Source organism: Mustelus asterias, chromosome 3, assembly GCF_964213995.1.
Source record: "Mustelus asterias chromosome 3, sMusAst1.hap1.1, whole genome shotgun sequence".
Lineage (NCBI taxonomy): Eukaryota > Metazoa > Chordata > Chondrichthyes > Carcharhiniformes > Triakidae > Mustelus > Mustelus asterias.
In genome coordinates, this window is record NC_135803.1 from 133,362,006 (window position 1) to 133,389,861 (window position 27,856).

Below are 27,856 nucleotides of genomic sequence, written 5' to 3' on the forward strand. Positions count from 1 at the left end.
CTGCTTTGTCATTCAATCATGGCTGATATGATTCTCATCCCCATTCTCCTGCCTTCTCCCTGTAACCCTTGATCCCCTTATTGATCAAAAACCTATCTATCTCTGCCTTAAAGACACTCAATGACCTGGCCTCTACAGCCCTCCGTGGCAATGAATTCCACCACCACCCTCTGGCTGAAGAAATTCCTCCTCACCTCAGTTTTAAAGGAGCTTCACTCTGAGGTTGTACCCTCAAGTTCTAGTCTCTCCCACTAGTGGAAACATTCTCTCCATGTCCACTCTATCTAGGCCTCTCAGTATTCTGTAAATTTCAAAAAGATCCCTTCTCATCCTTCTAAACTCCAAATATAGGCACAGACTCCTCAACCGCTCCTCATATGACAAAGCCTTCATTCCTGGGATCATTCTCGTGAACCTCCTCTGGACCCTCTCCAAGGCCAGCACATCCTTCCTTGGGTATGGGGCCCAGAACTGCTCACAATATTCCAAATGGAGTCTGATCAAAGCCTTATACAGCCACAGCAGTACATCCCTGCTGCTGTATTCTAGCCCTCTACAAATGAACACTTAACATTGAATTTGGCCCCCACACCTACTTTCCATTTTTAAATATCGGGGAAAGCTGACAGGGAAATCTCACAATCCTCAGAGAAATCTAACACTGTCACAGCTTGTTACCTACCACTTAAAGGGATCAACACCATCAAAAAGCATGTTCCTGCTTAATGACACAGTGTGTGAGCATCCAGTGCAAAACTTGGGCCAACATTTCAGAAAATTTCAACACGCGTTTATTGTTTTTAATCCTGTGAAAGGCTGTTTTTTTCATAAATTCATTATCCAAAACATTGGGTGAATTTGGTATTACCACAGAATTGGCAGTGAGTAGTAATATCTCTGGTCCACCCCACTTAATAGTATTTCATTATTCTATAAGTGCCCTTACCAATAATGTTATCGTGGGTAAAAGATTACATGCAACCAGTATAAATGGGAACTTGTGTTTAATTGGCACAGTGGTTAGCACTGCTGCCTCACAGTGCCAGGGATCCGGGTTTGATTCCAGCCTTGGGTGACTGTTTGAAATTTGCACGTTCTCCCTGTTTTTGCGTGGGTTTCCTCCCACAGTCCAAAGATGTACAGATTAGGTGGATTGGCCATGCTAAATTGCCCCTTAAGTGTCCAAAGCATCATAGAATCATAAAAAAAATAGAATACCTACAGTGCAGAAGGAGGCCATTTGGCCCATCAAGCCTGCACCAACAACAATCCCACCCTATCCCTGAAACCCCACGTATTTACATTGCTGGTCCCCCACTTAAGGGGCAATTTAGCATAGCCAATCAACCTAAAGTGTAGGTTAGGGGGATTAATGAGGTAAATATGTGGGATTATGGGGATAGGGCCTGGGGAAGATGCTCTGTTGAAGGGTCAGTGCAGACTCAATGGGTCGAATGGCCTCCTGCACATTAGGAATTTATGAATGTGACAACCACAGAAACCAATTAAATTGCAGTTTTGTGTTATTTCAGCTTGCCAGAGTCATTATAAAATACACAGCTTGTCAAAGATCAGCATAAAATCTGGTGATAACAAAACGCAAATGAAAAGTCGAATTCAATATTTTTCATTTTGTAAAATAATACAAATTATTATCATGTTAATGCTGTAGAGAGTGAATTCCTTACAGATTGAAGTAGTATGCTTTTAGAACATCTTTTCCATTCTTTGATAGAACAGTACCCACAATGCTTACGTGGTCGCACAATACACTTGTAAATCCTCTGTGAAAAGAAGATGGTTAAATCTATAAAGCTGTATGGTAGCTTTTGAAAAATACAGCCTTAAAATTTTAACAATACAATAAATACAGTTCCCTCCAAATTGTTATTCATCACTTTCACAAATTTTGGTTTCAGGTGCAACCGGGTCTTATACCTCTATTTTACTGCTTTCTCAAGCTTCTACTCTACATCTCTATACAGACAGTACAGGTGCAGTAGATTCTCCAGCCCTGTAGGATCACCTCTGCAATGCATTAACTTCCATCCTTGCCCTGTCCCATTCTTCCCCTTATCAACAAAGGCTAGCTTCCACAACCACCCTTAATTCAACTATTGTACTATTCTGTCTGGTTATCGATGAATCTGAATTCATGAACTTTAAAATTGGAAAGACTAACAAAATCCTGTTATGCTTCTAGAAATTGCACACACACATCCTTCTCCCACTCTCCAAACTTCTTGCTCGGGCTGAATCTTAAATGACCCAAGCTGTGTCGCCCATAAACCCAACCCTTTTTAATCGCCAAGGTCATCAACATCCATCTCCATATTATATAATTTACACAGGTGCAGATATTCTCATCTCTGACAGTCATCTTCAAACTGACTTCTCTCAAATTTAGTCAATTCCAACCTTTTACTACCTGCATCCCCTTCCTTCACTTCACTTTGTGTGCCTATATTCTAAATTTCCATTTTTCAAAGCAAGGCAGAAGGAGTTGATCTTCAAAAGTCTCCATAAAATCTCTCTTGAAGCACACATTGGCTGGAATTCTACCGTTCCCTGCCCCCCCTCCCCGGCCACTGGAATCAGAGCAGGCGAGAGGCAGACCATGGAAAGTTCCTTTGATCTCGGGCGGGATTTTATAGTTTCAGGATGAGTGAGGCCCGTAAAATCCTGCCCATTAGGTCAATTCCACCAACTACTGTCTGGTTCTCATTTCATTCCCTAACCCACTTGTGTTGTGATTTGGGACATTGTGCTTTGTTTCAGGTTAGGCAAACAGAAGTTGTCATTCCTCATTGCCCCTAAAATGACTCGTATAAATGCAAGGAAATAGATCTTACCTGGACCTCTGGTGAGATCCCCCCAGTAAATGGTAATTACTTTCAAGACTGAGACATTTGTTTGGTTGCCTTTTCCAGGTATAGACTCGAAGTGACAAGTCCATTGATGCAGTGATCACGCGGAAGGGATCCTTCATACAAAAAAAGTGAAAACAGTTTAATAATTAGGCAGCCATGTTAATTTGTATTGGAAAAAATTATAGAAGTTCATACCACTGAAATTCCACTGATAGTTTCCTTATGGTCACGAAAGTTGGCAAGATGCATTCCATCAATGGAAAATAGTTTCAGTTCTACGCCTTGTGCCAGAATGATGGTATTAGTTCCATGGCCTTCAAGAAGTATATTGTTGCTCCAGCCAGCTACTTTGTGGGTGAAATTTCCAACCTCTTCAGCTTTTATAAACAAAACAATATCAAATAAGTTTGCATTACTGTTCAAAGTGTAGTTTGCAAAGTACTGATGGGAGATGCATTAACATCTCACACCAGCCCCATTCCTAGATCTAGTTAGCAATTTAACAAATGTCTATGATAGGTGTACTACTTTTTTGAAAATATGGACCATTCTTCGACAAACGCATGCAGTTATTGGATCTGAAAATATCTAGGCATCCAAATTCAGTGTCTCTACTTCATTAAGGTGAACAATCTTTATACGTGAGTCTAGAGTGAGTGCTGGCAGGGCATTTGTCAGTGGAGAATATACAGCCCAGTGAGCCCAATTGTGAACTCACTTAGCATCCCAAGTATATGCACTCAATAACTATCAAGAGCGGGGTACTTCAGTGTAAATGACATGGAATGAGAGACTATTTGAGTATGTTGTAATGCACTAATCAACTCAATTATCGGAGAGACTTAGTTCAGATTAACGACACAGAGAACAAACTAATGTAAATACAAACATATATAAGCTGTAAACACTGCATGGGGCTGAGACAAAGAACAATACAGCATAGGAACAGGCCCTTCAGCCACCAGGTCTGCGCCGATACTAGGTTCCTATCCCTCTGTTCACCTCCCGTTAATGTGTCTATCAAGATACACCTTGAATGTTGCTAATGTGCCTGCTTTCACCACCCCAGTGAGTTCCCAGCACACACCACCCTCTGCGTGGAAAAACCTTCCCCCCCCCCCACGCCTCCCCTAAACTTACTACCTCTCACCTTAAACCTGTGCCTCTTGTAGTTGACATTTCCACCCTGGAACAAAGCCTTTGACTACCACCCTATCTATGCCTCTCATAATTTTGTAGATGTTATCAGGTCACCCCTCAGCCTCTGTCTTTCCAGTGAAAACAATGAGTTAATCCAACCTCTCCTCAGACCTAAAAACCTCCAGACCAGGCAACACCCTGGTGAACTTTCTTTGCACCCTCTCCAAAGCATCCATGTCCTGAGAGTATGGCGACCAGAACTGCAAGCAATATTCCAAATGTGGCCCAACTAAAGTTTTATACAGCTGTAACATAACCTGCCAACTTTTACACTTGATGCCCCAGCCGATGAAGGCAAGCATGCTGTGTGCATTCTTGACCATCTATCCACCAGTGTTGCCATTTTCAGTGATCTGTGGACCTGTATGCCCAGATTCCTCTATGTCAATGCTAACGTTGAAGCTTGCAGGATACTTATATATTTTTAAATTCCAAAAGCAAAGCCTGTGGTAACTAAATAAACTCAAAAGTCTTTGCAGAATAGTCACAACATTGTATTGTATTGTTTTGCAACACAAAAGAGGAATCTATACCTTGTATTTCCAGTTTGTGTCCTGTTTTCTGAAGAGCAATATCAAGAGTAACAATACTAATTTCAGAAGCTGTGACATTGCTACGGGTTAGGGTAGCCACCCTGGATGGCTTTTTTGGTAACCAACAAGCTGTGAAACAACCAGTTAGTGGTAAGGAATCTGTTGTCAATCTGTCATCATCAACAGAATTGATTAAAAGTTCTGTCCCCAACACCTAGAAGAAATACATTTTGTTTTAGTTCCTCTATGAAACTTGATGTGTTAAATACATTTGTCTTTTACTCCATTTGTCTAGCAAGGCATGGAAAAATAACAATTCATAGTATCTGTTTTATTGACCCACGTAGTTTGGTTTTATAATCTTAACAGCTAGTCAAAAGGACAGACACCCGAAATAAGAAAATCCAGAAAGAACTATGGGGCCCATTCACAATTTAACTTGCAGGTCCTAAAAGCACTGTGGGCATATTTACACCACATGGACTGCAGCACTTACCTTTTGCATTCACCTGACCACCTAAAACATGGCATCTCCTTCAGTAATGTACTGAAATTTAGGTGATGAGCTTTAGTTCTGGAGGGGGTCATGAACCTATGACCTATTGACTTAGGTACAACTTTTCCTTTGTAGAAACAACATAGCCAAAACACCATTTTGCTTCTTAAATGGAATTAATCTATTTAAAATTAAAGTATAGAACATAGAACATTACAGCGCAGTACAGGCCCTTCGGCCCTCGATGTTGCGCCGACCAGTGGTACCAATCTAAAGCCCCTCTAATCTACACTATTCCAATATCATCCATATGTTTATCCAATAACCACTTGAACGCTCTCAACGTTGACGAGTCCACCACTGCTGCAGGCAGGGCATTCCACGCCCTTACTACTCTCTGAGTAAAGAACCTACCTCTAACATCTGTCCTATATCTCTCACCCCTCAATTTAAAGCTATGTCCCCTCGTGCTAGCCAACACCATCCGAGGAAAAAGGCTCTCACTATCCACCCTATCTAATCCTCTGATCATCTTGTATGCCTCTATTAAGTCACCTCTTAACCTTCTTCTCTCTAACGAAAACAACCTCAAGCCCCTCAGCCTTTCCTCATACGATTTTCCCACCATATCAGGCAACATCCTGGTAAATCTCCTCTGCACCCTTTCCAACACTTTCACATCTTTCCTATAATACGGCGACCAGAACTGTACGCAATACTCCAAATGCGGCCGCACCAGAGTTTTGTACAGTTGCAGCATGACCTCCTGGCTCCGAAACTCAATCCCTCTACCAATAAAAGCTAACACACCGTACGCCTTCTTAACAACCCTATCAACCTGGGTGCCAACTTTCAGGGATCTATGCACATGGACACCCAGATCCCTCTGTTCATCCACACTACCAAGTATCTTACCATTAGCCCAGTACTCTGTATTCCTGTTACTCCTTCCAAAGTGAATCACCTCACACTTTTCCGCATTAAACTCCATTTGCCACCTCTCAGCCCAGCTCTGCAGCTTATCTATGTCCCTCTGTAACCTGCCACTTCCCTCCGCACTGTCTACAACTCCACCGACTTTAGTGTCATCCGCAAATTTACTAATCCATCCTTCCACGCCCTCATCCAAGTCATTAATAAAAATGACAAACAGCAGTGGCCCCACTGTTGATAAACGTTAGTTTATTTTATTTCTAAAACTAACGTTGATAAACGTTAGTTTTAGAAATTGCACATTGCCATTTTGAACAATGCCTTTGAGCTTTTCACGACTAGGGTAAATTTTATGATCATTGCCATTTTATGATGGCAATGTTAAATGGATGGAAAATTTTGTAAGCTACAAATTGTTAACACTGACCTCTTCAAATGGATTTCTGATCTACAATCCCTTTGAATCAGACATATTAAATTTACACCTATATATGTTAGGAGTGTGATGTAATGGAAGAACCAAGTTGTATTGTTACTTGTAGTTCACACACTGCTTTATGATACCAATCCTCTATGTACCTATGCAAATATATTACAGCTTCAGTTACCAACTGGCATTCTCCACTCGCTAATGCAAAAAGTGCCAAAGATTACATTTAAAGTATTCCCAACAAGTTGTGCTGGTTAGGTGAATTGGTCATGCTAAATTCTCCCTCAGTGTACCCGAACAGGCACTGGAGTGTGGCGACTAGGGCATTTTCACAGTAACTTAATTGCAGTGTTAACGTAAGCCTTTAGGGTAGCTAGGTGGCACAGTGCATTGCTGTCTCACAGCGCCAGGGACCCGGGTTCAATTCCGGCCTCAGGTGACTGTGTGGAGTTTGCACATTCTCCTGGTATCTGGGTGGATCCGGTTTCCTCCCACAATCCAAAAATGTGCGGGTTAGGTGGATTGGCCATGCTAAATTGCCCCTTAAATTATCAGGATAAATACATGGGATTACAGGATGATATTGTAGGCAGTGCAGGTTTGATGGGCTGATTGGCCTCCTTCTGCACTGTACGGATTCTATGAAGTCCAGTGGATTTCCGTGTAATCTTTTAAGCCTACAGCCAGTGAGAAGCCAAAACAGTTTCAAACTACTTCCTAGGGATGAGTGTACGTCTTTTAGTTTTAGTGTCAACCTGATTTTTCACTTACACTGCCACCTTTGCAGTGATGTGTATTAATATTGATTTGCATTAATGTGAGCTGTGATACAGTGCAATGATTAACGAATAGGGCTAATTTCAACAACACGTCAAGAGTGCTGCTAGACCTAGAGCAGCAGCGAGACAGTAGAACATACAGCGTTTTATATTTCTAAAATACAAGTTACAAGGTCGTAGGGAGCAACTTTTTACCTTAGCAGGAATATCATAACTTTCGTTTGCTCCAGCAACGATCCACCTCTGATCAGGTGATACCAGTAAAAAATCTATTTTATCAGCAACAATTACTGATAAGTGAGAGATCTGGCTGAGATTAGGAATGGTTAATGTGACAAGCGCACCTCCTCCACTACCAACCTACAACGAAAAACAAATGTTGGACATACTGTCTATCACCAACAGACGCCATGATATTTTTAAAGACAAATTTTAAATTAATCTATTAATTTTTTTAATTTGGCAAAGTAGAAATTTGAACTGCAATAATCCTTAGGGTGGAATCACTGAAACAAAGCAACAAACTGATTGAGATAAACTTTCTTGTTCATTACATAGAAACCGTAACACAGATTACTCGAATATAATTCAAACACAGGGAGATCACAATAATCTGTTACAGAAAATGCACCAGTATCATACGTTCTGAAAGATAAATACCACAGTGCTGGAACAAGGATTTTGTTTTAGAACAAAACTCAAGTAAGCTGAACATAGAAATCATAGAAACCCTACAGTACAGAAAGAGGCCATTCGGCCCATCGAGACTGCACTGACCACAATCCCACCCAGGCCCTACCCCCATATCCCTACATATTTACCCACTAATCCCTCTAACCTACACATCTCAGGACACTAAGAGGCAATTTTGAGCATGGCCAATCAACCTAACCCGCACATCTTTGGACTGTGGGAGGAAACCGGAGCACACGGAGGAAACCCACGCAGACACGAGGAGAATGTGCAAACTCCACACAGACAATGACCCAAGCCGGGAATCGAACCTAGGTCCCTGGAGCTGTGAAGCAGCAGTGCTAACCACTGCTACCGTGCCGCCCATAAAATCCTTGTTTTGATTATTCTTTGAACTGGAATTAATTTTCATGACAGAATTTCTAAAAGTGCAAGAATCAAAGCACAAAGTATATGGAGTCAAAGTAAAATTACAGCAATGTGGAATAAGCAAATATTTCAGTATTTGACCATTATTATTCCCTTGTATTCTAAACAGTTATATGTGAAGCGGTATTTCAACAATCTTAATCCAACTTCTAGCCATGACATAAGGAATACATCTCTGGTTTTTAAATCAAAAATCTTAGCATAATTTATACTTGAAATGTGTCAGGGTGTGAAACAGATCTTCTGCTTTCCTGACTGGCTCAATTCACAATGATTTTCACAACAGAAAAAGCTGCAAACAAACAGGATGTTTCCTCACCCACAATCTGTTTCTACAAAAATGGATTGTGATATAGCAAAAACAAGCCTAATACTTTCTAATTACATCCAATTATTTCTTACCATATACTGAAGTAGAATGTTCATTAAGAGCCTTAAACTTGTAAATGTTTATGTTCAGCGAGACTTTGTTGTGCTCATAAAAGGAACTCAGAAAGTTAGCATGAAAGTACAACAATCAATTAGGAAGGCAAATGGCATGTTGGCCATTATTCTAAAGGGACTGCAAGTATAAAATAAGGATGCTGTGCTACAATTGTACAGGGCTTAGGTGAGATCACACCTGGAGTCTCCACATTGAAGGAAGGGTATACTTGCATTAGATGCAGTACAGTGTAGGTTCACTTGATTGGTCTCTGGGATGGGAGGATTAATATAGAAAAGAGAGGCAGGACTAGGCCATTTGACCCTTTGAGCCTGCTCCCCCATTCATTACGGTCATGGTTGTTTATAAAATTCAATATCCTAACCCCTCCCCCTTTATCCCTTGATCTCTTATCAGGTAACGTTTTACCCTCAACTACTTTCTGCGGTAGTGAAAAATTTCAGCACACATTCACCACTCTCTGGATGAAGAAATTGTCTTTAATGAATGGCTGAGAAAATTGGGCCTACACCTTCTGGAGTTTTGGAAGAAGGAGATGATCTCGTTGATACATCCAATATTCTGAAGGGGAGTTGACAGAGTAGACACTGAGAGATTGTTTTCCCTGGCTGGGAAATCTAAAGAACTGCTTCAGGATAACGGACCAATCATCTAAGATTGAGATGAGGAATTTCTTCACTCAAGACAAATATGTGGTTTTTCAGGGAACCAGGGGATATGGGGAGAAGGTGGAGAAGTGAAGTTGTGGATTAGCCATGATGGTATTTAATGACAGAACAGGTTAACGGACCATGTAGTCTACTACTTCTATCTCTTGGTGTTTCACTTCGAGATCTCTTATTCTCCATGTTCCCTAATCATTGTGCTATGTTTCCATTGTGTTGGTGATTATCTTGGATGTCTTATTTTCACTTTAAGCCTCTGCCCACTTGACTTTGAACTCACTGTGTTTCCACATCCGCCCTGCCAGCAGCTGCAGTGTGAATGTCGGTGGGTATTGGTCACAGCTCCTCATGAGCTAAGTCATGACATCAGTTATATTGATTCGGAACATAAAACGCAACGAGAAGTGGTCATCTAACATTTACTTGGACTGTTGTGAATGGTTTCAAATTTTTATGTGCTGGCTTATTATCAACAAAAAAGAACTCCAGTATAGCAATTGACATTATAAAAATAAAATTCCTGGGGAAAAACTAATTGGGAAATGGGAAAAAGTTACACAAGATAGGAAGCATGAGAAATGGAAAATATAACTTCAGATGAACTATGAAAAGTAGATTGTGGACATTGAACTGCAGGATGAGATTTTGTTTTTATTCATTCATGGGACATGGGCGTTGCTGGCTGGCCAGTATTTATTGTGTGGAGATGCTGGCATTGGACTGGGGTAAACACAATAAGAAGTTTAACAACACCAGGTTAAAGTCCAACAGGTTTATTTGGTAGCAAAAGCCACACATAGCTTGTGTGGCTTTTGCTACCAAATAAACCTGTTGGACTTTAGCCTGGTGCTGTTAAACTTCTTACTGTGTTTATTGCCCATCCCTAGTTGCCCTTGAGAAGGTAGTGGTGAGCTGCCTTTTTGAAACGCTGTAGTCCATGTTCTGTGGGTTGACCGCACATGAGATAGGTTTAAGAGGAGGGGGGAAAAACACAAAGATTGGGAAATGTGAGCACCATCTGTACCAGCGAGTTGAAACTGAATTTTCAATGCCAACTAATGTCTGTGCCCATTTTATCATCTCAAGTGAAATGGTGCCACATTCTCTCTGCTGTGAATGATAGGAATGTTTTCCTATACATTTTCATTCCAGTCAGAAGGAATCAATTCTGTATCTTTTCATCTCCTGTGAAGCACTCTGCCTTTACCATTGTCACATGTCACAACTTAGGCAAACTAACCAGGACAAACAATGAACAAGTAGCAGAATACGTTGTTTCCTGAAACCCATGACCAAAGAAATGCAGTAATTATAAAATGCTGGCTCCCTAATCTGAATGCATTCTCCAATGGATCTTAAAGGTCAGAAATTTTCAGCACGGCTATTACCAATTTTCAGGGCTACATTGGTTCTACTGGAGTATTGTGTACAGTTTTGGTCACCCTGTTATAGGAAAGACATTGATAAACTGGAAAGAGTGCAAAGAAGGTTTACTGGGATGTTTCCAGGATCAATGGGCCTGAGTTATAGGGACAGGTTGGCCAGGCCAGCACTTTATTCCTTGGAACGTAGGAGAATGAGGGGTGACCTTATTGAGGTGTATAAAATCATGAGGGGCATCGATAGGTTGAATGCACATTGTCTTTTTCCCAGGGAAGGGGAATTAAAAACTGGAGGGCGTAGGTTTAAGGTGAGGGGGGAATGATTTGAAAGGGGCCTGAGGGGCAACTTCTTCACGCAGAGGGTGGTGCGTATATGGAATGAGCTGCTAGAGAAAGTGGTTGAGGCAGGTACAATATCAACATTTAAGAAGGATTCGGATACGTGCTTGGATGGGGAAGGATTAGAGGTGTATGGACCAAACATGGGCAATTTTGACACCATGGTCAGCATGGACCGGTTGGGCTGTTTCTGTGCTGTATTGTATGACTCTATGACTCTACTGCAGTCAAGAATATCTGTTGAACAAGTCAGAATATTGAGCATAAACATGGGGAGATCCCTGACCCAATCCTGCATGAATAACGTGACTGAACAGTGTATTTATCCAAAAGGGCAAATAAAGGTATGAAGACTAATATCTTTCAGCAAACAATACAGACGATTCACTCTGGCATCTGATTTAAGCTTTTCATACTTACAGTTGTTATACACACATTTAAAAATTCTAGGACACTAAATTATAAAATATATAATTTGACATACAGTTAGATAGAGCTGGTTATTCATGTTGTAAGTCACCAAACTGCAAACTGTAAATGCAGTAGCAGACGTGGCCAATTCATCTCCAGTTTGTCCATTCCAAACTTTGAGTTTTCCTTTTGAGTCTGCAGTGATTGCAAGGTCTCGCTGTGGAACAGTTATTAATTTCACCAATGGCTCTTCTTGCACTGGAGTTGACCACAGTTGTTTACCCTTTGAAACAAAGGAATATTACTGATATGATTTACTGACGTATAAGTGAACAAACCTTATAAAAACATAGAAAATAGGTGCAGGAGTCGGCCATTCGGCCCATTGAGCCTACACCACCACTCAAGATGATCATGGCTGATCATGCACTTCCAAGATCCCACTCCCGCTTTCTCTCCATACCCCTTGATCCTTTTAGCCATAATGGCCACGTCCAGCTCCCTCTTGAACATATCCAACGAACTGGCCCCAACAGCTTTCTGTGGTAGAGAATTCCACAGGTTCACGACTCTCTGAGTGAAGAAGCTCTTCCTCATCTCAGTCCTGAATGGCTTACCCCTTATTCTGCACTTCCCAACATCAGGAAACATTCTTCCCGCATCTAGCCTGTCCAGTCCCATCAGGATTTTATTTGTTTCTATGAGATCCTCTCTCATTCTTCTAAATTCCAGTGATTACGAGCCCAGTCGATCCAGTCTCTCTTCATATATCAGTCCCGCTATTTGAGGAATCAGTCTGGTGAACCTTCTCTGGACTCTCTCAATAGCAAAAATCTCCTTCCTCAGACTAGGAGACAAAAACTGCACACAATAATCAAGGTATGGCCTCATCAAGGCCCTATATAACTGCAGCAAAATATCTTTATTCCTATACTCAAACCCTCTTGCTGTGAGGGCTAGCATGCCATTAGCTTTCCTCACTGCCTGCTGTACCTGCATGCCAACCTTCAGTGATTGTTCCACCATACCACCCAGTCACGTTGCATTTCCCCTTTTCCTAAACTGCCATCATTCAGATAATAATCTTCCTTCCTAGTTTTGCCACCAAAGTGGATAACCTCATATTTATCCACATTATATTGCATTTGCCAAGTATTTGCCCACTCAGCCAGCCTGTCCAAGCCACCCTGTGGCCTCTTAGCATCCTCCTCACAGCACATACTGCCACCCAGCTTAGTATTGTCTGCAAATTTGGAGATGCCGCATTCAATTCCTTCGTCCAAATCATTAATGTATATTGTGAATAGCTGGGGTCTCAACACTGAACCCTGCGGTACTCCACTTGTCGCTGCCTGCCACTCTGAAAAGGACCCATTTATTCCCACTCTCTGCTTCCTGTCTGCCAATCAGTTCTCTATCCACGTCAATACATTACCCCCAATACCATGAGCTTTAATTTTGCTCACTAATCTCTTGTGTGGGACCTTGTCAAAAGCCTTTTGAAAGTCCAGATACACAACATCCACTGGTTCACTCTTGTCCATTCTACTGGTCACATCCTCAAAACATTCCAGAAGATTATTCAAGCACGATTTCCCTTTCATGAATTTATGCTGACATGGACTGATTCTGTCACTGCTTTCCAAATGCTCAGTTATTACATCCTTAATAGTTGACTCCAGCATTTTCCCCATCATCGATGTCAGGCTAACTGGTCTATAATTACCTGTTTTCTCCCTCCGTTTTTAAAATGTGGGGTTACATTAGCTACCCTCCAATCCACTGGAACTCTTCCAGAGTCTATAAGCATGCTGCAAAATGATCACCAATGCATCCACTATTTCTAGGGCCACTTCCTTGAGATCCTGGGATGCAGAGCATCAGGCTCTGGGGACTGACAGGGTTTTAATCCCAGCAATTTCCCCAGTACAATTTCCTGACTAATAAGGATTTTGTTCAGTTCCTTCTTCATGCTAGACACTCTGTCTCTTAGAATTTCTGGAAGGTTATTTGTGTCCTCCTTAGTGAAGACAGATCCAAAGTATTTGTTCAGCTGGTCTGCCATCTCTTTGTTGCCCATTATGAATTCACCTGATTCTAACTGTAAGGGACCTACATTTGTCTTCACCAGTCTTTTTCTCTTCACATACCTATAGAAGCTTTTGCAGTCAGTTTTTATGTTTTCTGAAAGCCTACTCTCGTATTCTATTTTCCCTTTCCGAATTAAACCCTTTGTCCTCCTCTGCTGGATTTTAAATCTCTCCCAGTCCTCAGGTTTGCTGCTTTTCCTGGCCAATTTATATGCCTTCCCTTTGGCTTTAACACTATCCCTGATTTCCCTTTTTTAGCTATGGATGAGCCACCTTCCCCGTTTTACTCTTACGCCAGACAGGGATGTACAGTTGTTGAAGTTCATCCATGTGTTTTTTAAATGTCTGCTATTGCCTATCCACCATCAACCCCTTAAGTATCCTTTGTCATCTTATCCTAGCCAATGCACATCTCAGACCATCAAAGTTAGCTTTCCTCAAGTTCAGGACCCTAGTCTTAGACTTAACTGTGTCACCCTCCACCTTAATGAAGAATTCTACCATATTATGGTCACTCTTCTTCAAAGGATCTCGCACCACAAGGTTGCCAAATTAATCCGCTCTCATCGCACAATACCAGTCTAGGATGGCTCTCGAGTTGGTTCCTCGACATATTGGCCGAGAAAACCATCCCTTATACATTGCAAAAAAATCCTCCTCCTTCACATTGCTACCAGTTTGGTGAGCCCAATCAATATGCAGATTGAAGTCACCCGTAACTGCTGCACCCTTGCTGCACGCATCTCTAATTTCCTGCTTGATGCTATCACCAACGTCACTACTGTTTGGTGGCCTGTACACAACTCCTACTAGCGTTTTTAGTCCTCTGGTGTGTTCCGCAGGTCCACCCATACAGATTCCACATTGTCCAGGCTAATGTCCTTCCTTAGTATTGCATTAATCTCCACTTTAACCAGCAATGCTACCCCACCCGCCTTTCTTTTCTATCTATCTTTCCTGAATATTGAATACCCCTGGATGTTGAGTTCCTGGAGCCAGGTCTCCATGATCCCAATTACATCATATCCGTTAATGACTGTCTGCGCAGTTAATTCATCCACCTTATTACAGATGCTCCTCGCATTGAGACACAGAGCGTTCAGGCTTCTTTTTATTGCCCCTCGTAGAATTATGAGGTAATGTGGCCCTTTTTGATTTTTGTCTTTGGTTTCTCTGCCTTTACATTTTTCCCCTTACTGCCTTTTCTTTCTGTCCCCACTTTACTTCCCTCTTACTTCCTATATCGGTTCCCATCCCCCTGCCACATTAGTTTAAACCCTCCCAAACAGCACGGGCAAATACTCCCCCTAGGCCATTGGTTCCAGTCCTGTCCAGGTGCAGACCGTCCGGTTTGTACTGGTCTCACTTCCCCCAGAACCGGTTCCAATGTCCCAGGAATTTGAATCCCTCCCTCTTGCACCATCCCTCAAGCCACGTATTTATCTTAGCTGTCCTGACATTCCTACTCTGACTAGAACGTGGCACTGGTCACAATCTTGAGATGACTACCTTCTGCGCACAGATCCCACATATAGTTTCATTAGAAACTTTATGGATGGAAATGACGGGGGTGGGATTTTGACGCCACACTCTCCACACGCGGGATCGGTGGAGTGGGAGAATTGAAAAGCGGGGTTCACTTTATCTTTATAACGCTTTCCAATTATCATTGACCCCGGCCGATGATGGGCGAGAACCTGATTTTAATACATTTTAATAAGTTTCCACATGATTACCTAATCTCCTCACCAAATTATCCCCCTCACTGAATACTCACACCACGCCGACATGACTCTTGACAGGTTTTTATAAAGGTTCACCTGTCAAGGGGATCACTCTGGGGGCATAAACTTCAGTATAGCCCCTAGATGAGGGGGACATAGCCAGGGGGGGGTCTGCCAGGTGTGCGCCCGAGTGGAATCCCCATGGGGGGTTGGTAGTGGAATGCTGGACATGATTGTGTGTGTGTGTATGTGGGGGGGGGGAAGCCCCCGATATCTCCATTGGGGTGTGGGGCAGTTAACCTTTTGCTCTGATCGGGGCCGATAAGTCCCCAGGGCCTGATGCTTTGCATCCCAGAGTACTCAAGGAAGTGGTCCTAGAAATAGTGCACTTATTGGTAATCATTTTCCTTTTGAATGAGTGCCCCAATCACCATGGGGTCAGTCTTGCCGGCTCTTTGAGGCTCCGCCTCGCCAGAGTGATAGCGTAAACCACACCCACTCATTATATTTGGACTAAAAGTCTCAAAATCTGGAGAGAAAACTGGTCTGTGGAGTTGGGGAGCTTCATGCCAGCTATCTGTCTGAGCCTGAAGGAGACATTTTGATAAGATTCCCCCCAATGTCCTTACAATGGATGGGCAGAAAGTAAATACATTTCATCAAAATCCACAGTCAGAAGCATGTAACAATGGAGGAAACTATTTAGCCTAACCAGCTGATTTCTTTTTTCCCCAATTCTTTTACTAACTGGTCGAGCAGAAATAGATGTGCTCCCTTTTGAATGCTTCAGTGGAATTAGTATTTACCACAACCTGTTCCAAATGTTCATTATTCTCAACACGTGGTCAGCACTGCTGCCTCACAGCACCAGGGACCCGGGTTCGATTCCTGGCTCGGGTCACTGTTTGTGTGGAGTCTGCACGTTCTCCCCTTGTCTGTGTGGGTTTCCTCCGGGTGCCCCGGTTTCCTCCCACAGTCCGAAAGACGTGCTGGTTAGGTGCATTGGCCGTGCCAAATACTCCCTCAGTGTACCGAACAGGCGCCGGAGTGTGGCGACTAGGGGATTTTCACAGTAACTTCATTGCAGTGTTAATATAAGCCTACCTGTGACACTAATAAACAACCATTACATTTTTAAATAAATATTTCATCCAAAGTTTAGTCCAATGTCATAACTTGTTGTCACAAAATTTCTGACATCAGCTTCATCTAGTCCACCTATTATTTTCAAAAATGATCAAGCTGTTGTTTTTTTTCAATGAGACATCTAGCTTCGTCAATCTCACAGTACTCAAAAAACTACAACTTGCAACTAACTTGGCAGGGCGGCACGGTCGCACAGTGGTTAGCACTGCTGCCGCACAGCGCCAGGGATCCAGGTTCCATTCCCCGCTTGGGTCACTGTGCAGAGTTTGCACGTTCTCCGCGTGTCTGCATGGGTTTCCTCCGGGTGCTCTGGGTGCTCCTCCCACAACCTGAAAGATGTGCTGGTTAGATGCATTGGCCCGAGCAGGCGCCGGAGTGTGGCGACTAGAGGAATTTCACTGTAACTTCACTGCAGTGTTAACGTAAGCCTTACTTGTGACTAACAAATAAACTTTAAAAAAACTTTAACTTTGGGGTCTTCGCTGAAAATGTTTCATTGCCTCTACACATTTTTTTGAAATAGAATGCTGTGTGTGTTATTTTGCAAGCATTGCAGTCATTTCTGTGCACTTGCTCAGGGTTAATTTGCACGTTTATTTAATCGTGGCAACTGACACTGTGAGTAACGTACATTAACCTAACAATTCCATTGCTTCAGATTGACCATCTCACCCAGAAGGAAGCCAATGTTGGGGAACCAGGGCACTCATGCAAAGAGGATTATCATTTTGTATGTACTTTTCACTATTTTTCCATTTCTAACCATTTTGTTACAATGCACATTGACAAAATAAAATGACTTATTAACAGCAATTCTTACTGAACCAGTTAACAAGAAGTGGACTTATAACAGACAGTGCCGACCTCTTGAATGCTCCATGCTCGCAGTGTATGATCTCTCGATGCTGTACAAACCAATGATTTACAGATCCCAGTATCAAACTGATGGTCAGGATTACTCAGGTACTGCAGACCAGTGATGCTGTCTTTAAAGAGAAAAAAAAACATCGCTTCCATTAATAGTTTTCTGGTTTATTGTTTATTTCAAGTTTATTTATTAGCATCACAAGTAGGTTTACATTAACACTGCAATGAAGTTACTGTGAAAACCTCCTAGTCGCCACATTTCAGCGCCTGTTCGGGTACACTGAGGGAGAATTCCAATGCACCTAACTAGCACGTCTTTCAGACTGTGGGAGGAAGCCGGAGCACCCGGAGGAAACGCACGCAGACACGGGGAGAACGTGCAAACTCCACACAGACAGTGACTCAAGCCGGGAATCGAACCTGGGTCCCTGGTGCTGTAAGGCAGCAGTGCTAACCACTGTGCCACCGTGATTGCAGTTTATCAACAGGGAGTTGGTTAGAAACAATATCCGGACTGAATTCTTTCTTGCATGGAATCCTCCATTTCTACTTTTTCCTTTGGATAGTATAACCCCAATGCCAACCTGTCCTGCTGCTGGGAGGAGTGGTGTGGGCAGAGTATCAAAATGGTGGCGGATTGGTTCCACAATCTTCTTTATTCCCCCACAGTTTTAACATCCAGGATTTTCAGGATCACAGAGGCCACCCTGCTAGCTTGGGAGAAGTGTACACTTCATCGCAACAGCACCCATGTCTTCACTCCCCCACCCCTCCGCTGACATTACCATGTCCTCATTCCCCATCCTTGCCTCAAGTGACCAGAAACAAGACCAGTCGATTGCCAGGTGTCTGAAGAGACAAGGGAGGAAGGGATGGAGAGGAAGAGACAAGGTGGGGAGGAAGGGGTGGTGGTGCAGTGCTGGGGTAAACCAGGACTATATCCCAGAGGATGAGCACTTGGGGAAGTGTGTGTCATTGAGTCGGGCCGGTGGGAGCAACAGGGTGGTCTGGAGGTTGTGGTTTGGGGTGGGATGACTGGGGGAGGGGCAGGTCATTCAGGAGATTGGGGCCCACATGAAATAAGAGGGAGACTAGGAAATGCAGGTCAGGAGATTGGGACTTTGGCAGGGGAAGAAAGGGACAATGGAGTGGGCATGGAGCCCAGCATTGTCTACACCAGCAGAGCCCAAATAGCCTATATGGAGTGAGTGAAAACTAAAGACTTTATCATGGGATGAATGGGGATCAAAGACGGGGGGGATTCTTCCATCCTGCTGCGCTAATTTTCTAGCGCAGCGGGCCGGGAGAATTGCGTGGCGGGGGGGGGGGGGGGGGGGGGGATTTGTGGGATTCCCATGAGCGTTCGCGTCCTGCTAGCGCAGTCTGCTCTGCGCCCAAAGTGGGTGTGGAGTTGGGGCTAGCATTTAAATAATATTTACACGGAGTGAAATGGGCTGAATTCCCCGGGCCCACTAGCCTCTCCCACCCGGGCAGTGTTTCACTCCAGTGGGGATTATACCCACTTTAGGGGCCTCCCAGGGGGTCAGGCGGCAGGAATGCCCCCTGGCAGTGCCGGACTGTGCCCCTGGCACTGCCCCAGGGGCACCTTGGCACTACCCACCAGACAGTGACAAGGGGGTAGGGGGTGATCAGTGGTGGTGGGGGGTCCCGCTGCTACTCTGCATTGGGATCGATGGGGTGAGAGGGAGGCCAGCGATTGGGGCGGGTGGGCTTGGGGGTGGGGGGGTCTGTTGTGAGGGATTGGCACTGCTGGGTTGGGGGGGGGGGTGGTTGCTGAAGACCAGGGCGGTTCGGGACAGGGGAGGGCCGGGAATGGTTGGGGGGTCCGCAATCTGGCCATGAGGGGTGGGGAGATTCTAGCATGAATTACTCCAGTTTTCCTGCGAATTCAACACTTAGAATTTTTTTGCAAGAACCCGCGCTGGGGATTCTGACTAGTAAGGCAAAGGGAAAGGGAGAAGCAAGGGTGTTAAACTGAGGGCCATTAGACTCTGAAACATTTCACCATTCGTGGCTATTGCAGCAAAGACTAGAACAATATTCAGCAGGGAATAGGGTAAGTGTTTGGAATAGATGAATATGTGGGTGGCATGATGGCACAGTGGTTAGCACTGCTGCCGCACAGCTCCAGGGACTTGGGTTCGATTCCCGGCTTGGGTCACTGTCTGTTTGGGGTCTGCATGTTCTCCCCGTGGGTTTCCTCCGGGGGCTCCAGTTTCCTTCCAAAGTCCAAAGATGTGCGGGTTGGGTGCATTGGCATGCTAAATTGCCCCTTAGTGTCCTGGGATGTGTAGGATAGAGGGATTAGCGGGGAAATCTGTGAGGTTGTGAGGATAGGGCCTGGATGGGACTTTGTTTGGTGCAGACTTGATGGGCCAAATGGCCCCCTTCTGCACTGTAAGGTTTCTATGATTTCTATATGAAAGGATCTAAGGGGAAAGAGGGTACAGGAGAAAACAGAAAGAGCCATAGACAACGAGGACTAAATCCTCTCCTCTAGCTTACTGCCTTCTCTATCATGCTATGAAAAATATCCTGTAGTCAGGGGTGGTTTAGAAATGTTGGTGATGGTTTTGAGCTGGGTTTAGGATGTGCCTTGTGAGAAATGCCTCAATTACTGGCCCCTGTCCCTTTTGAGAGAGATCTCAGTTTGGTTCAGGTTAGAATTGATGTAAGAAGCAATAACTTAAGAATTGTCCTTACTACCGGAAGCTCAAACCATTTTCCACTTACCGCTGTGACCTCTGAAAGTAGTACAAGTGTAGTCAACAGCGCTACGCCCTGATGCCATGTGGTGCTCTGTTTTGGAACGATGTAAATAATACTTTTTCCAGGAATTTACTTCACTCTCTGTATCGGAGAGGTTGCAGAAGATCCAACGTTCCAGACATAATTTTCTGTAAATCCAAGTAGCACATATAACAAATATTTAGTGCAGCTGAATCATTCAAATTCTTCTGGAAAGAATTTTTAGATTGAAAAAGTAAAGCTTTTGGGATGGTTTTATTACTGGTACTATTTTGTGCTTTTCATAGCAGTACCATAAAGCATGTTTAGATATGCCTTCCACTACATATTGTGAAACAGGAAGCTGGAGGCAGCAATAGGATCCTTGCCTACAAGATGTCAACTTTGGTTCAATGAAAGCCCTCTTGTTTCTGATTCATCCCCAAGCCCCTCATTGTTAACATCCTGGGGATAACTACTGACCAGAAACTTAACTAAAATCATAGAAACCCTACAGTGCAGAAGGAGGCCATTTGGCCCATCGTGTCTGCACCGACGACAATCCCACCCAGGCCCTATCCCCGTAACCCCACATATTTACCCCAATAATCCTTCTAACCTACACATCCCGGTACACTAAGGGGCAATTTAGCATGGCCAATCAACCTAACCCGCACATCTTTGGACTGTGGGAAGCTTTTCCCCGGGTCGGTGGTGACGTTCACGAGGGGTCATAGGTTCAAGGTGAAGGGGGGGAGGTTTAACACAGATATCAGAAGGACATATTTTACACAGAGGGTCTTGGGGGCCTGGAATGTGTTGCCGGGCAAGGTGGTGGAGGCGGACACACTGGGAACGTTTAAGACTTATCTAGACAGCTATATGAACGGAGTGGGAATGGAGGGATACAAAAGAGTGGTCTAGTTTGGACCAGGGAGCGGCGCGGGCTAATTGTTCTTTGTTTCTCGTTTCAAGGCTTCATTCTATGATCATCTTGCTGGTGCCAGTACAGAGCGAGACTGCGGATAGTTGGGAACCTGTCTCGGGGGCAGGGAATTCAGATGGTGTTCGTAAAGCAGAAGTGGAAATGAATAGGGTTGGGAAGCATTTTCTGATCAGGGCCAGTGTGATCTCCTGGACTCGTTTCGATCGCCTCAGGGGGTCGAAGAGGAATTTCCCAGATTTTTTTTTCCCCATATTGGCCCTGGGGTTTTCACTCTGGGTTTTCGCCTCTCCCTGGAGATCACATGGTCTGGAATGGGGGGGTGGGGGTGAGTTAATAGGTTGTGATGAACAAAGCATCGTAGCTGTGAGGGACAGCTCGGTGGATAGGATATTAGGATGTAGATAGGCTGGAAAATTGGGCGGGGATCCTGGATTCAGGATTCCATCCTGGACCGGGGAGCGGCGCGGGCTTGGAGGGCCGAAGGGCCTGTTCCTGTGCCGTATTGTTCTTTGTTCTTTGAAACCGAAGCAGCCGGAGGAAACCCACACAGACACGGGGAGAATGTGCAAACTCCACACAGACAGTGACCCAAGCCAGGAATTGAAACTGGGTCTCTAGAGCTGTGAGGTAGCAGTACTCACCACTGTGCTGCCCCCAACTAGATCAACTATATGCACTGTGGCTACTGGAACAAGTCAGATGCTGGGTATTTTGTGGTGAACGATTCCTGAAAGGAATTCCCCTTTCCACAAGTCATGAGTCAGGTGTGTATTGGAATAGCTCTCCGCTTCCCTGGGGGAAACTGCAACAACACTGAAAAAAAGCAGTCGACTTGATCATTCACTAGTCTAAACATCCATGCCTGGGAAGGTAGCCAAGGCTGGAAACCTTACAACCTTTAACAAATATTTGGATGAGCACTTGAAATATAATATTCAAGGATATGGGACAAGTGCAGGAAAATGGAATTAGCGCTCCTTTAATGGTAGATATTGTCAGCACAGTAAGAAGTCTCACAACACCAGATTAAAGTCCAACAGGTTTATTTGCTAGCACAAGCTTTTGGAGTCTCAGGCTCCTTCAGGTGAGTGAAGAGCTGTGTTCACAAACAGGGCATATACAGACACAAACTCAATTTACAAGATAATGTTTGGAACGCAAGTCTTTACAGATAATCAAGTCTTAAAGGTACAGACAATGTGAGTGGAGAGAGGGTGAAGCACAGGTTAAAGAGGGTGTGTATTGTCTCCAGCCAGGACAGTTAGTGAGATTTTGCAAGCCCAGGCAAGCCGTGGGGGTTACAGATATTATGACATAAACCCAAGATCCCGGTTGAGGCCATCCTCATGTGTGCGGAACTTGGCTATTAATTTCTGCTCAGCAATTCTGCGCTGTCGTGTGTCGTGAAAGCCGCCTTCCTCAGCTGAGGAAGGAGCAGCGCTCCGAAAGCTCGTGCTACCAAATAAACCTGTTGGACTTCAACCTGGTGTTGTGAGACTTCTTACTGTGCCCACTGCAGTCCAATACCGGCATCTCCACATCATGTCTCTCAGATTATTGAGGCTATCCAGTCATTAGCAGAGCTGTACAGAGCAGAAGTGTTCAAGGTTTGATCCTCTCTCTGACTCTCTAAGCTGCACTCCTATTAAAGGAAGGGAAAAATTGACCAGGGTTCCTGCTTCTGATCACTATCCAGAAACCACAATAGGAACTGGGTAAGCATGACCTCAATTATGAAAGTATTGAAGATGTTTCACATCGGTACAAATGACATAGGTAAAAAAAAAAGGGATGAGGTCCTAAAAGCAGAATACAGGCAGCTAGGAAGAAAGTTAAGAAATCGGACCTCAATCGGATCTCAGGATTACTACCGGTGCCACGTGCTAGTCAGAGTAGAAATGACAGGATATATCGGATGACTACGTGGCTGAAGAGATGGTGTTAGGGGGAGGGTTTCAGATTCCTGAGGCACTGGGACCGGTTCTGGGAGAGGTGGGACCTGTACAAATTGGATGGGTTACACCTGGGCAGGACTGGAACTGATGTCCTTGGGGGAGCTTTTGCTAGAGCAGTTGGGGAGGGTTTAAACTAATATGCCAAGGGGATGGGAACCTATGTAAGGAGTCGGAGAAGGAGGGAGCAAGGACAAAAACAAAAGGTAGGAAAAGGAATAAGAAAAATGATAGGCAGAGAAACCAAGGACAAACAGGGCCATAGAGGAAAATATTGGGAGCGAGACAATGTTAACAAGACAAGCTTAAAGGCTCTGTGCCATAATGTGCAAAGCATTTGTAATCAAGTGAATGAACTATTCGCGCAGATAGATGTAAATGGGTACAATATAATTGGGATTGAGACATGGCTGCAGGGTGACCAGGATGGGAATTGAATGTCCCAGGGTATTCAATATTTAGGAAGGACAGGCATAAAGGAAAAGGTGGTGGAGTGGCACTGCTGGTTAAAGAGGAAATTAACACAATAGTGAGAAAGGATATTAGCTCTGACAACGCGGAGTCTGTATGGGTAGAGTTGAGAAATATCAAGGGGCAAAAAAACATTAATGGGTGTCATATACAGACCCCCAAACTGCAGTGGTGATGTTGGTAATGAGATTAAACATGAAATTAGAGATGCATGTGATAAGGGAATATCGGTGATCATGGGTGATTTTAATCTGCACATAGATTGGGCAAATCAAATTAGCCACAGTGCGGTAGAGGAGGAATTCCTGGAGTGTATACGGGATGGTGGTCTTGACCAATATGTGGAGGAACCAACTAGAGAGCAAGCCATCTTAGATTGGGTACTGTGTAATGAGAAGGGAATCATTGCCAATCTAGCTGTACGAGACCCCTTGGGGATGAGTGACCATAACATGATAGAATTTTTATCAAGATGGAGAGTGAAGTAGTTGATTTGGAGACTAGGGTGCTGAATCTTAATAAAGGAAACTATGAGGATATGAGGCGTGAGTTGGCCTTGATAGATTGGGGAGAGTTACTTAAAGGGATGACAGTGGATAGGCAATGGCAAACATTCAAGAAACGCATGGGGGAACTATAGCAACTGTTTATTCCTGTCTGGCACAAAACAAAATGGTAAGAGGGCCAATCCATGACTTACAAAGCAAACTAGAGAGTGTATCCGATCCAAGGAAGAAGCATACAGATTGGCCAAGAAAAATAATAGGTCTGAGAATTGTAAGCAGTTTAGAATTCAGCAAAGAAAGACCAAGGGATTGATTAAGAAGGGAAAATACAGTACGAAAGTAAGCTTGTAGGGAACATAAAGACTGACACTAAAAGTTTCTATAGATACATGAAGAGAACGAGGTTGATGAAGACAAATGTAGGTCCCCTACAGACAGAAACAGGGAAATGTATAATAGGAGACAAAGAAATGGCTAAGCAACTGAATACATACTTTGGTTCTGCCTTCACAAAAGAGGACACAAATCAGATGCCAGAAATGTTGGAGAATGCAAGATTTAGTGAGAAGGAAGAACTGAGGAAAATCAATATTAGTAGAAAAATGGTGCTGGGAAAATTGATGGGATTGAAGGCAGATAAATCCCCAGGGCCTGATAATCTACAGCCCAGAGTAGTTAAGGAAGTGGTTCTAGAAATAGTGGGTGCATTGGTGGTCATCTTCCAGGATTCTACAGACTCGGGAACAATCCCTGCAGATTGGAGGGTAACTAATGTCACTCCAATATTCAAAAAGGGAGGTAGAGAGAAAACAGGGAATTGCAAACCAATAAGCTTAACATCGGCAGTGGGGAAAATTCTCGAATCTAATATCAAGAACTTTATAGTGGAGCATTTAGAAAGCAGTGGCAGGATCAGACAGAGTCAGCATGGATTTATGAAGGGGAAATCATGCTTGACAAATCTGTTGGAATTCTTTGAAGATGTAACTAGTAGAATTGACAAGGGGGAATCACTCGATGTAGTATATTTGGACTTTCAGAAAGTGTTTGACAAAGTCCCGCAGAAATTATCGTGCAAGATTAAAGCGCATGGGATTGGGGGAAGTGTACTGAAATGGATAGAAAACTGGTTGGCAGAGAGGAAACAAAGAGTAGGAATTAATAGGTGCTTTTCAAATTGGCAGGTAGTAACTAGTGGGGTGCCACAGGGATCGGTGCTGAGACCCCAACTATTCACGATATATATTAATGATTTGGATGAGGGAACAAAATGTAACATCTCAAAGTTTGCAGATGATACCAAGTTGGGTGGGAGGGTGAACTGTGACGAGGATGCAGAGATCCTTTAGAATGATCTGGACAAGTTGGGTGAGTGGGCAAATCAATGGCAGATGCAGTATAATTTGGATAAATGTGAAGTTACTCATTTTGGAAGCAAAAACAAGGCGGCAAATTACTACCTGAATGGCTGTAAATTGGGAGAGGGGAGTGTGCAGCGGGACCTGGGTGTCCTTGTGCACCAGTCGCTGAAGGTAAGCATGCAGGTGCAGCAGGCGGTAAAGGTGGCAAATGGCATGTTAGTCTTCATTGCCAGAGGCTTCGAGTATAGGACCAAGGATGTGTTGTTGCAATTATACAGGGCCTTGGTGAGGCCACACCTACAGTATTGTGTGCAGTTTTGGTCTCTTTTCTGAGGAAGGGTGTTCTTGCTCTCGAGGGAGTGCAGCAAAGGTTTACCAGGCTGATTCCGGGGATGGCGGGACTGATGTATGAGGAGAGACTGACTAGTTTAGGATTGTTTTCGCTGGAGTTCAGACGAATGAGGGGGATCTCATAGAGGCTTATAAAATTCTAACAGGACTAGACAGAGTAGATGCAGGGAGGATGTTCCGGATGGTGGGAGTCCAGAACCAGGGGTCACAGTCTGAGGATTCAGGGTAGACCATTTAGGACAGAGATGAGGAGACATTTCTTCATCCAAAGAGTGGTGAGCCTGTGGAATTCATTACCATAGGAAATAGTTGATGCCAAAACGTTGACTGTATTCAAGAGGCAGCTAGATATAGCACTTGGGGGAATGGGTTATGGGGAAAAAACAGGATTAGGCTATTGAGTTGGACGACCAGCCATGATCGTGATGAATGGCAGAGCAGGCTCAAAGGGCTTCTATGTTTCCAGTCACCAAGGCATGCATTATAACCATTTCTCAACAGAAACTCCAACCGAGAGGAGAGAAGCACAATCAAAAAAAGTTGGGTGTGAAAAGGAGAAGTAAAAATGTGTGTAAACCTCAAACAATATCTGATAGATTTAACATGAAGCAACTTGTATTTAAACAGAGCATTTAATCAACACTAAGGTTCTTCATGGCACGCTTCATGATGCAGGTGAATGGAGAGGCTCAAGATGGACCTTTGAAAGATTCGCAGTGAGGTGCAAATGGAAGCCATCGCTATGATCAGACTATGTTTTAGGTGGGTAAGAATGGAACCAGGGCAGCATCACAGAGCTGGCAGACTGAGGAGAGGAATTAAAACAGAGAATGCAGGAAACACTCAGCAGGTCTGGCGGCATCTGTGGAGAGAGTAACCGACACAGAAGGTCAGACCTGCTGAGTATTTCCAGCATTTTCTGTTCTTGTTTCAGATTTCCAGCAACTGCAGTCTTCCACTTTTGTCACAGAGGAGAGTAGTGTGGTTAACCATGACAAAGCTGCAGGAGTCGTCAGTCATAAGAGTCATACAGCACAGAAAAGGCCCTTCGGCCCATCGAGTCTGCAGTAAACGTGGGCGGCACAGTGGTTAGCACTGCTGCCTCAGAGCGTCAGGGACCTGGGTTCAATTCTGGCCCTGGGTGACTGTGTGGAGTTTGCGCATTGGCCCTGTGCGTGGGTTTCCTCTGGGTGCTGCGGTTTCCTCCCACAGTCCAAAAATGTGCGGGTTAAGTGGATTGGCCATGCTAAATTGCTCCTTAGTTTCTAAAAATGAGTAGGTTAGTAGGGTAAATATGTGGGGTTACAGGTTAGGAATGGGCAAGAGTCGGTGCAGACTCGATGGGCTGAATGGCTGCCTCCTGCACTGTAGGGATTCTATAATTAAAATAACTATCACTCAATATGCGCTAATCCCATTTTCCTGTGCTTGTTCCATAATGATATTTCAAGTGCTCATCCAAATATTTTTTTAAAGGTTGTAAAGTTTCCGGCCTCCACTACCTTCCCGGGCAGTGTATTCCAGATTCCCACCACCCTCTGAGTGAAGTCTTTTTCCAGGGAGGGATAATGGTCCCAGTCACAGAGAATGCCACTTCTCAATTTGGTTATGGGTTGGGCAAAAATCAGATTGGAGAGAAATAGAGATTTGGGAAGCACCAACACACTCGTAGACTTTGAAGGGAGAAGAGAGGTCGGAAATGGAACGGGAGATTAGAAGGACAGAGGGGCTGAGCATGGATTTTCGAGAAGGAAGATTGACAATGATTTTGGAATCATTTAGAATGTTCCTCACAAGGACAGCATGAAGGGAGGCTGGGTGGTCAGACATGTCGTGAGAACGGAGTCTAGGGAATAGGAGGTAGATCTCAAAGGAATGTGCTCAGAGATGGAATGGAAGGAGTTGGGGTGCGTTGCACTGGCAGAGATGCCATCTTTCAGATGAGGCCCTCTCTGCCCTCTTGGGTAGCTGTAAAAAAATCTCATGGCACTATCTCAAAGAAGGACAGTTCTTCCTGGACTTATATTTATTCCTCAATCAACAACACCAAAAATGCTCTATTACATTGCTATTTGTTAGACTGGGTTTC

At 44.0% G+C, this 27,856-nt stretch overlaps 1 protein-coding gene across 1 annotated transcript in view; it reads right to left on the minus strand.

Annotated features, from left to right (window-relative positions):
- Positions 1–1,507: 1,507 nt before the first annotated feature.
- The window catches only part of fbxw12 (F-box and WD repeat domain containing 12), a 31,341-nt gene continuing 4,992 nt past the window's right edge, over positions 1,508–27,856 (minus strand). Inside the window, exons 3-10 of the mRNA XM_078209662.1 lie at positions 20,187–20,350; positions 17,430–17,551; positions 11,679–11,888; positions 7,437–7,601; positions 4,604–4,817; positions 3,066–3,247; positions 2,853–2,983; positions 1,508–1,784 (exon numbers count right to left, since the gene is read on the minus strand). Coding sequence (XP_078065788.1) covers positions 1,685–1,784; positions 2,853–2,983; positions 3,066–3,247; positions 4,604–4,817; positions 7,437–7,601; positions 11,679–11,888; positions 17,430–17,551; positions 20,187–20,350 — 1,288 coding nt within the window. The 3' untranslated portion in view covers positions 1,508–1,684. The remainder of the gene's footprint in view (positions 1,785–2,852; positions 2,984–3,065; positions 3,248–4,603; positions 4,818–7,436; positions 7,602–11,678; positions 11,889–17,429; positions 17,552–20,186; positions 20,351–27,856) is intronic.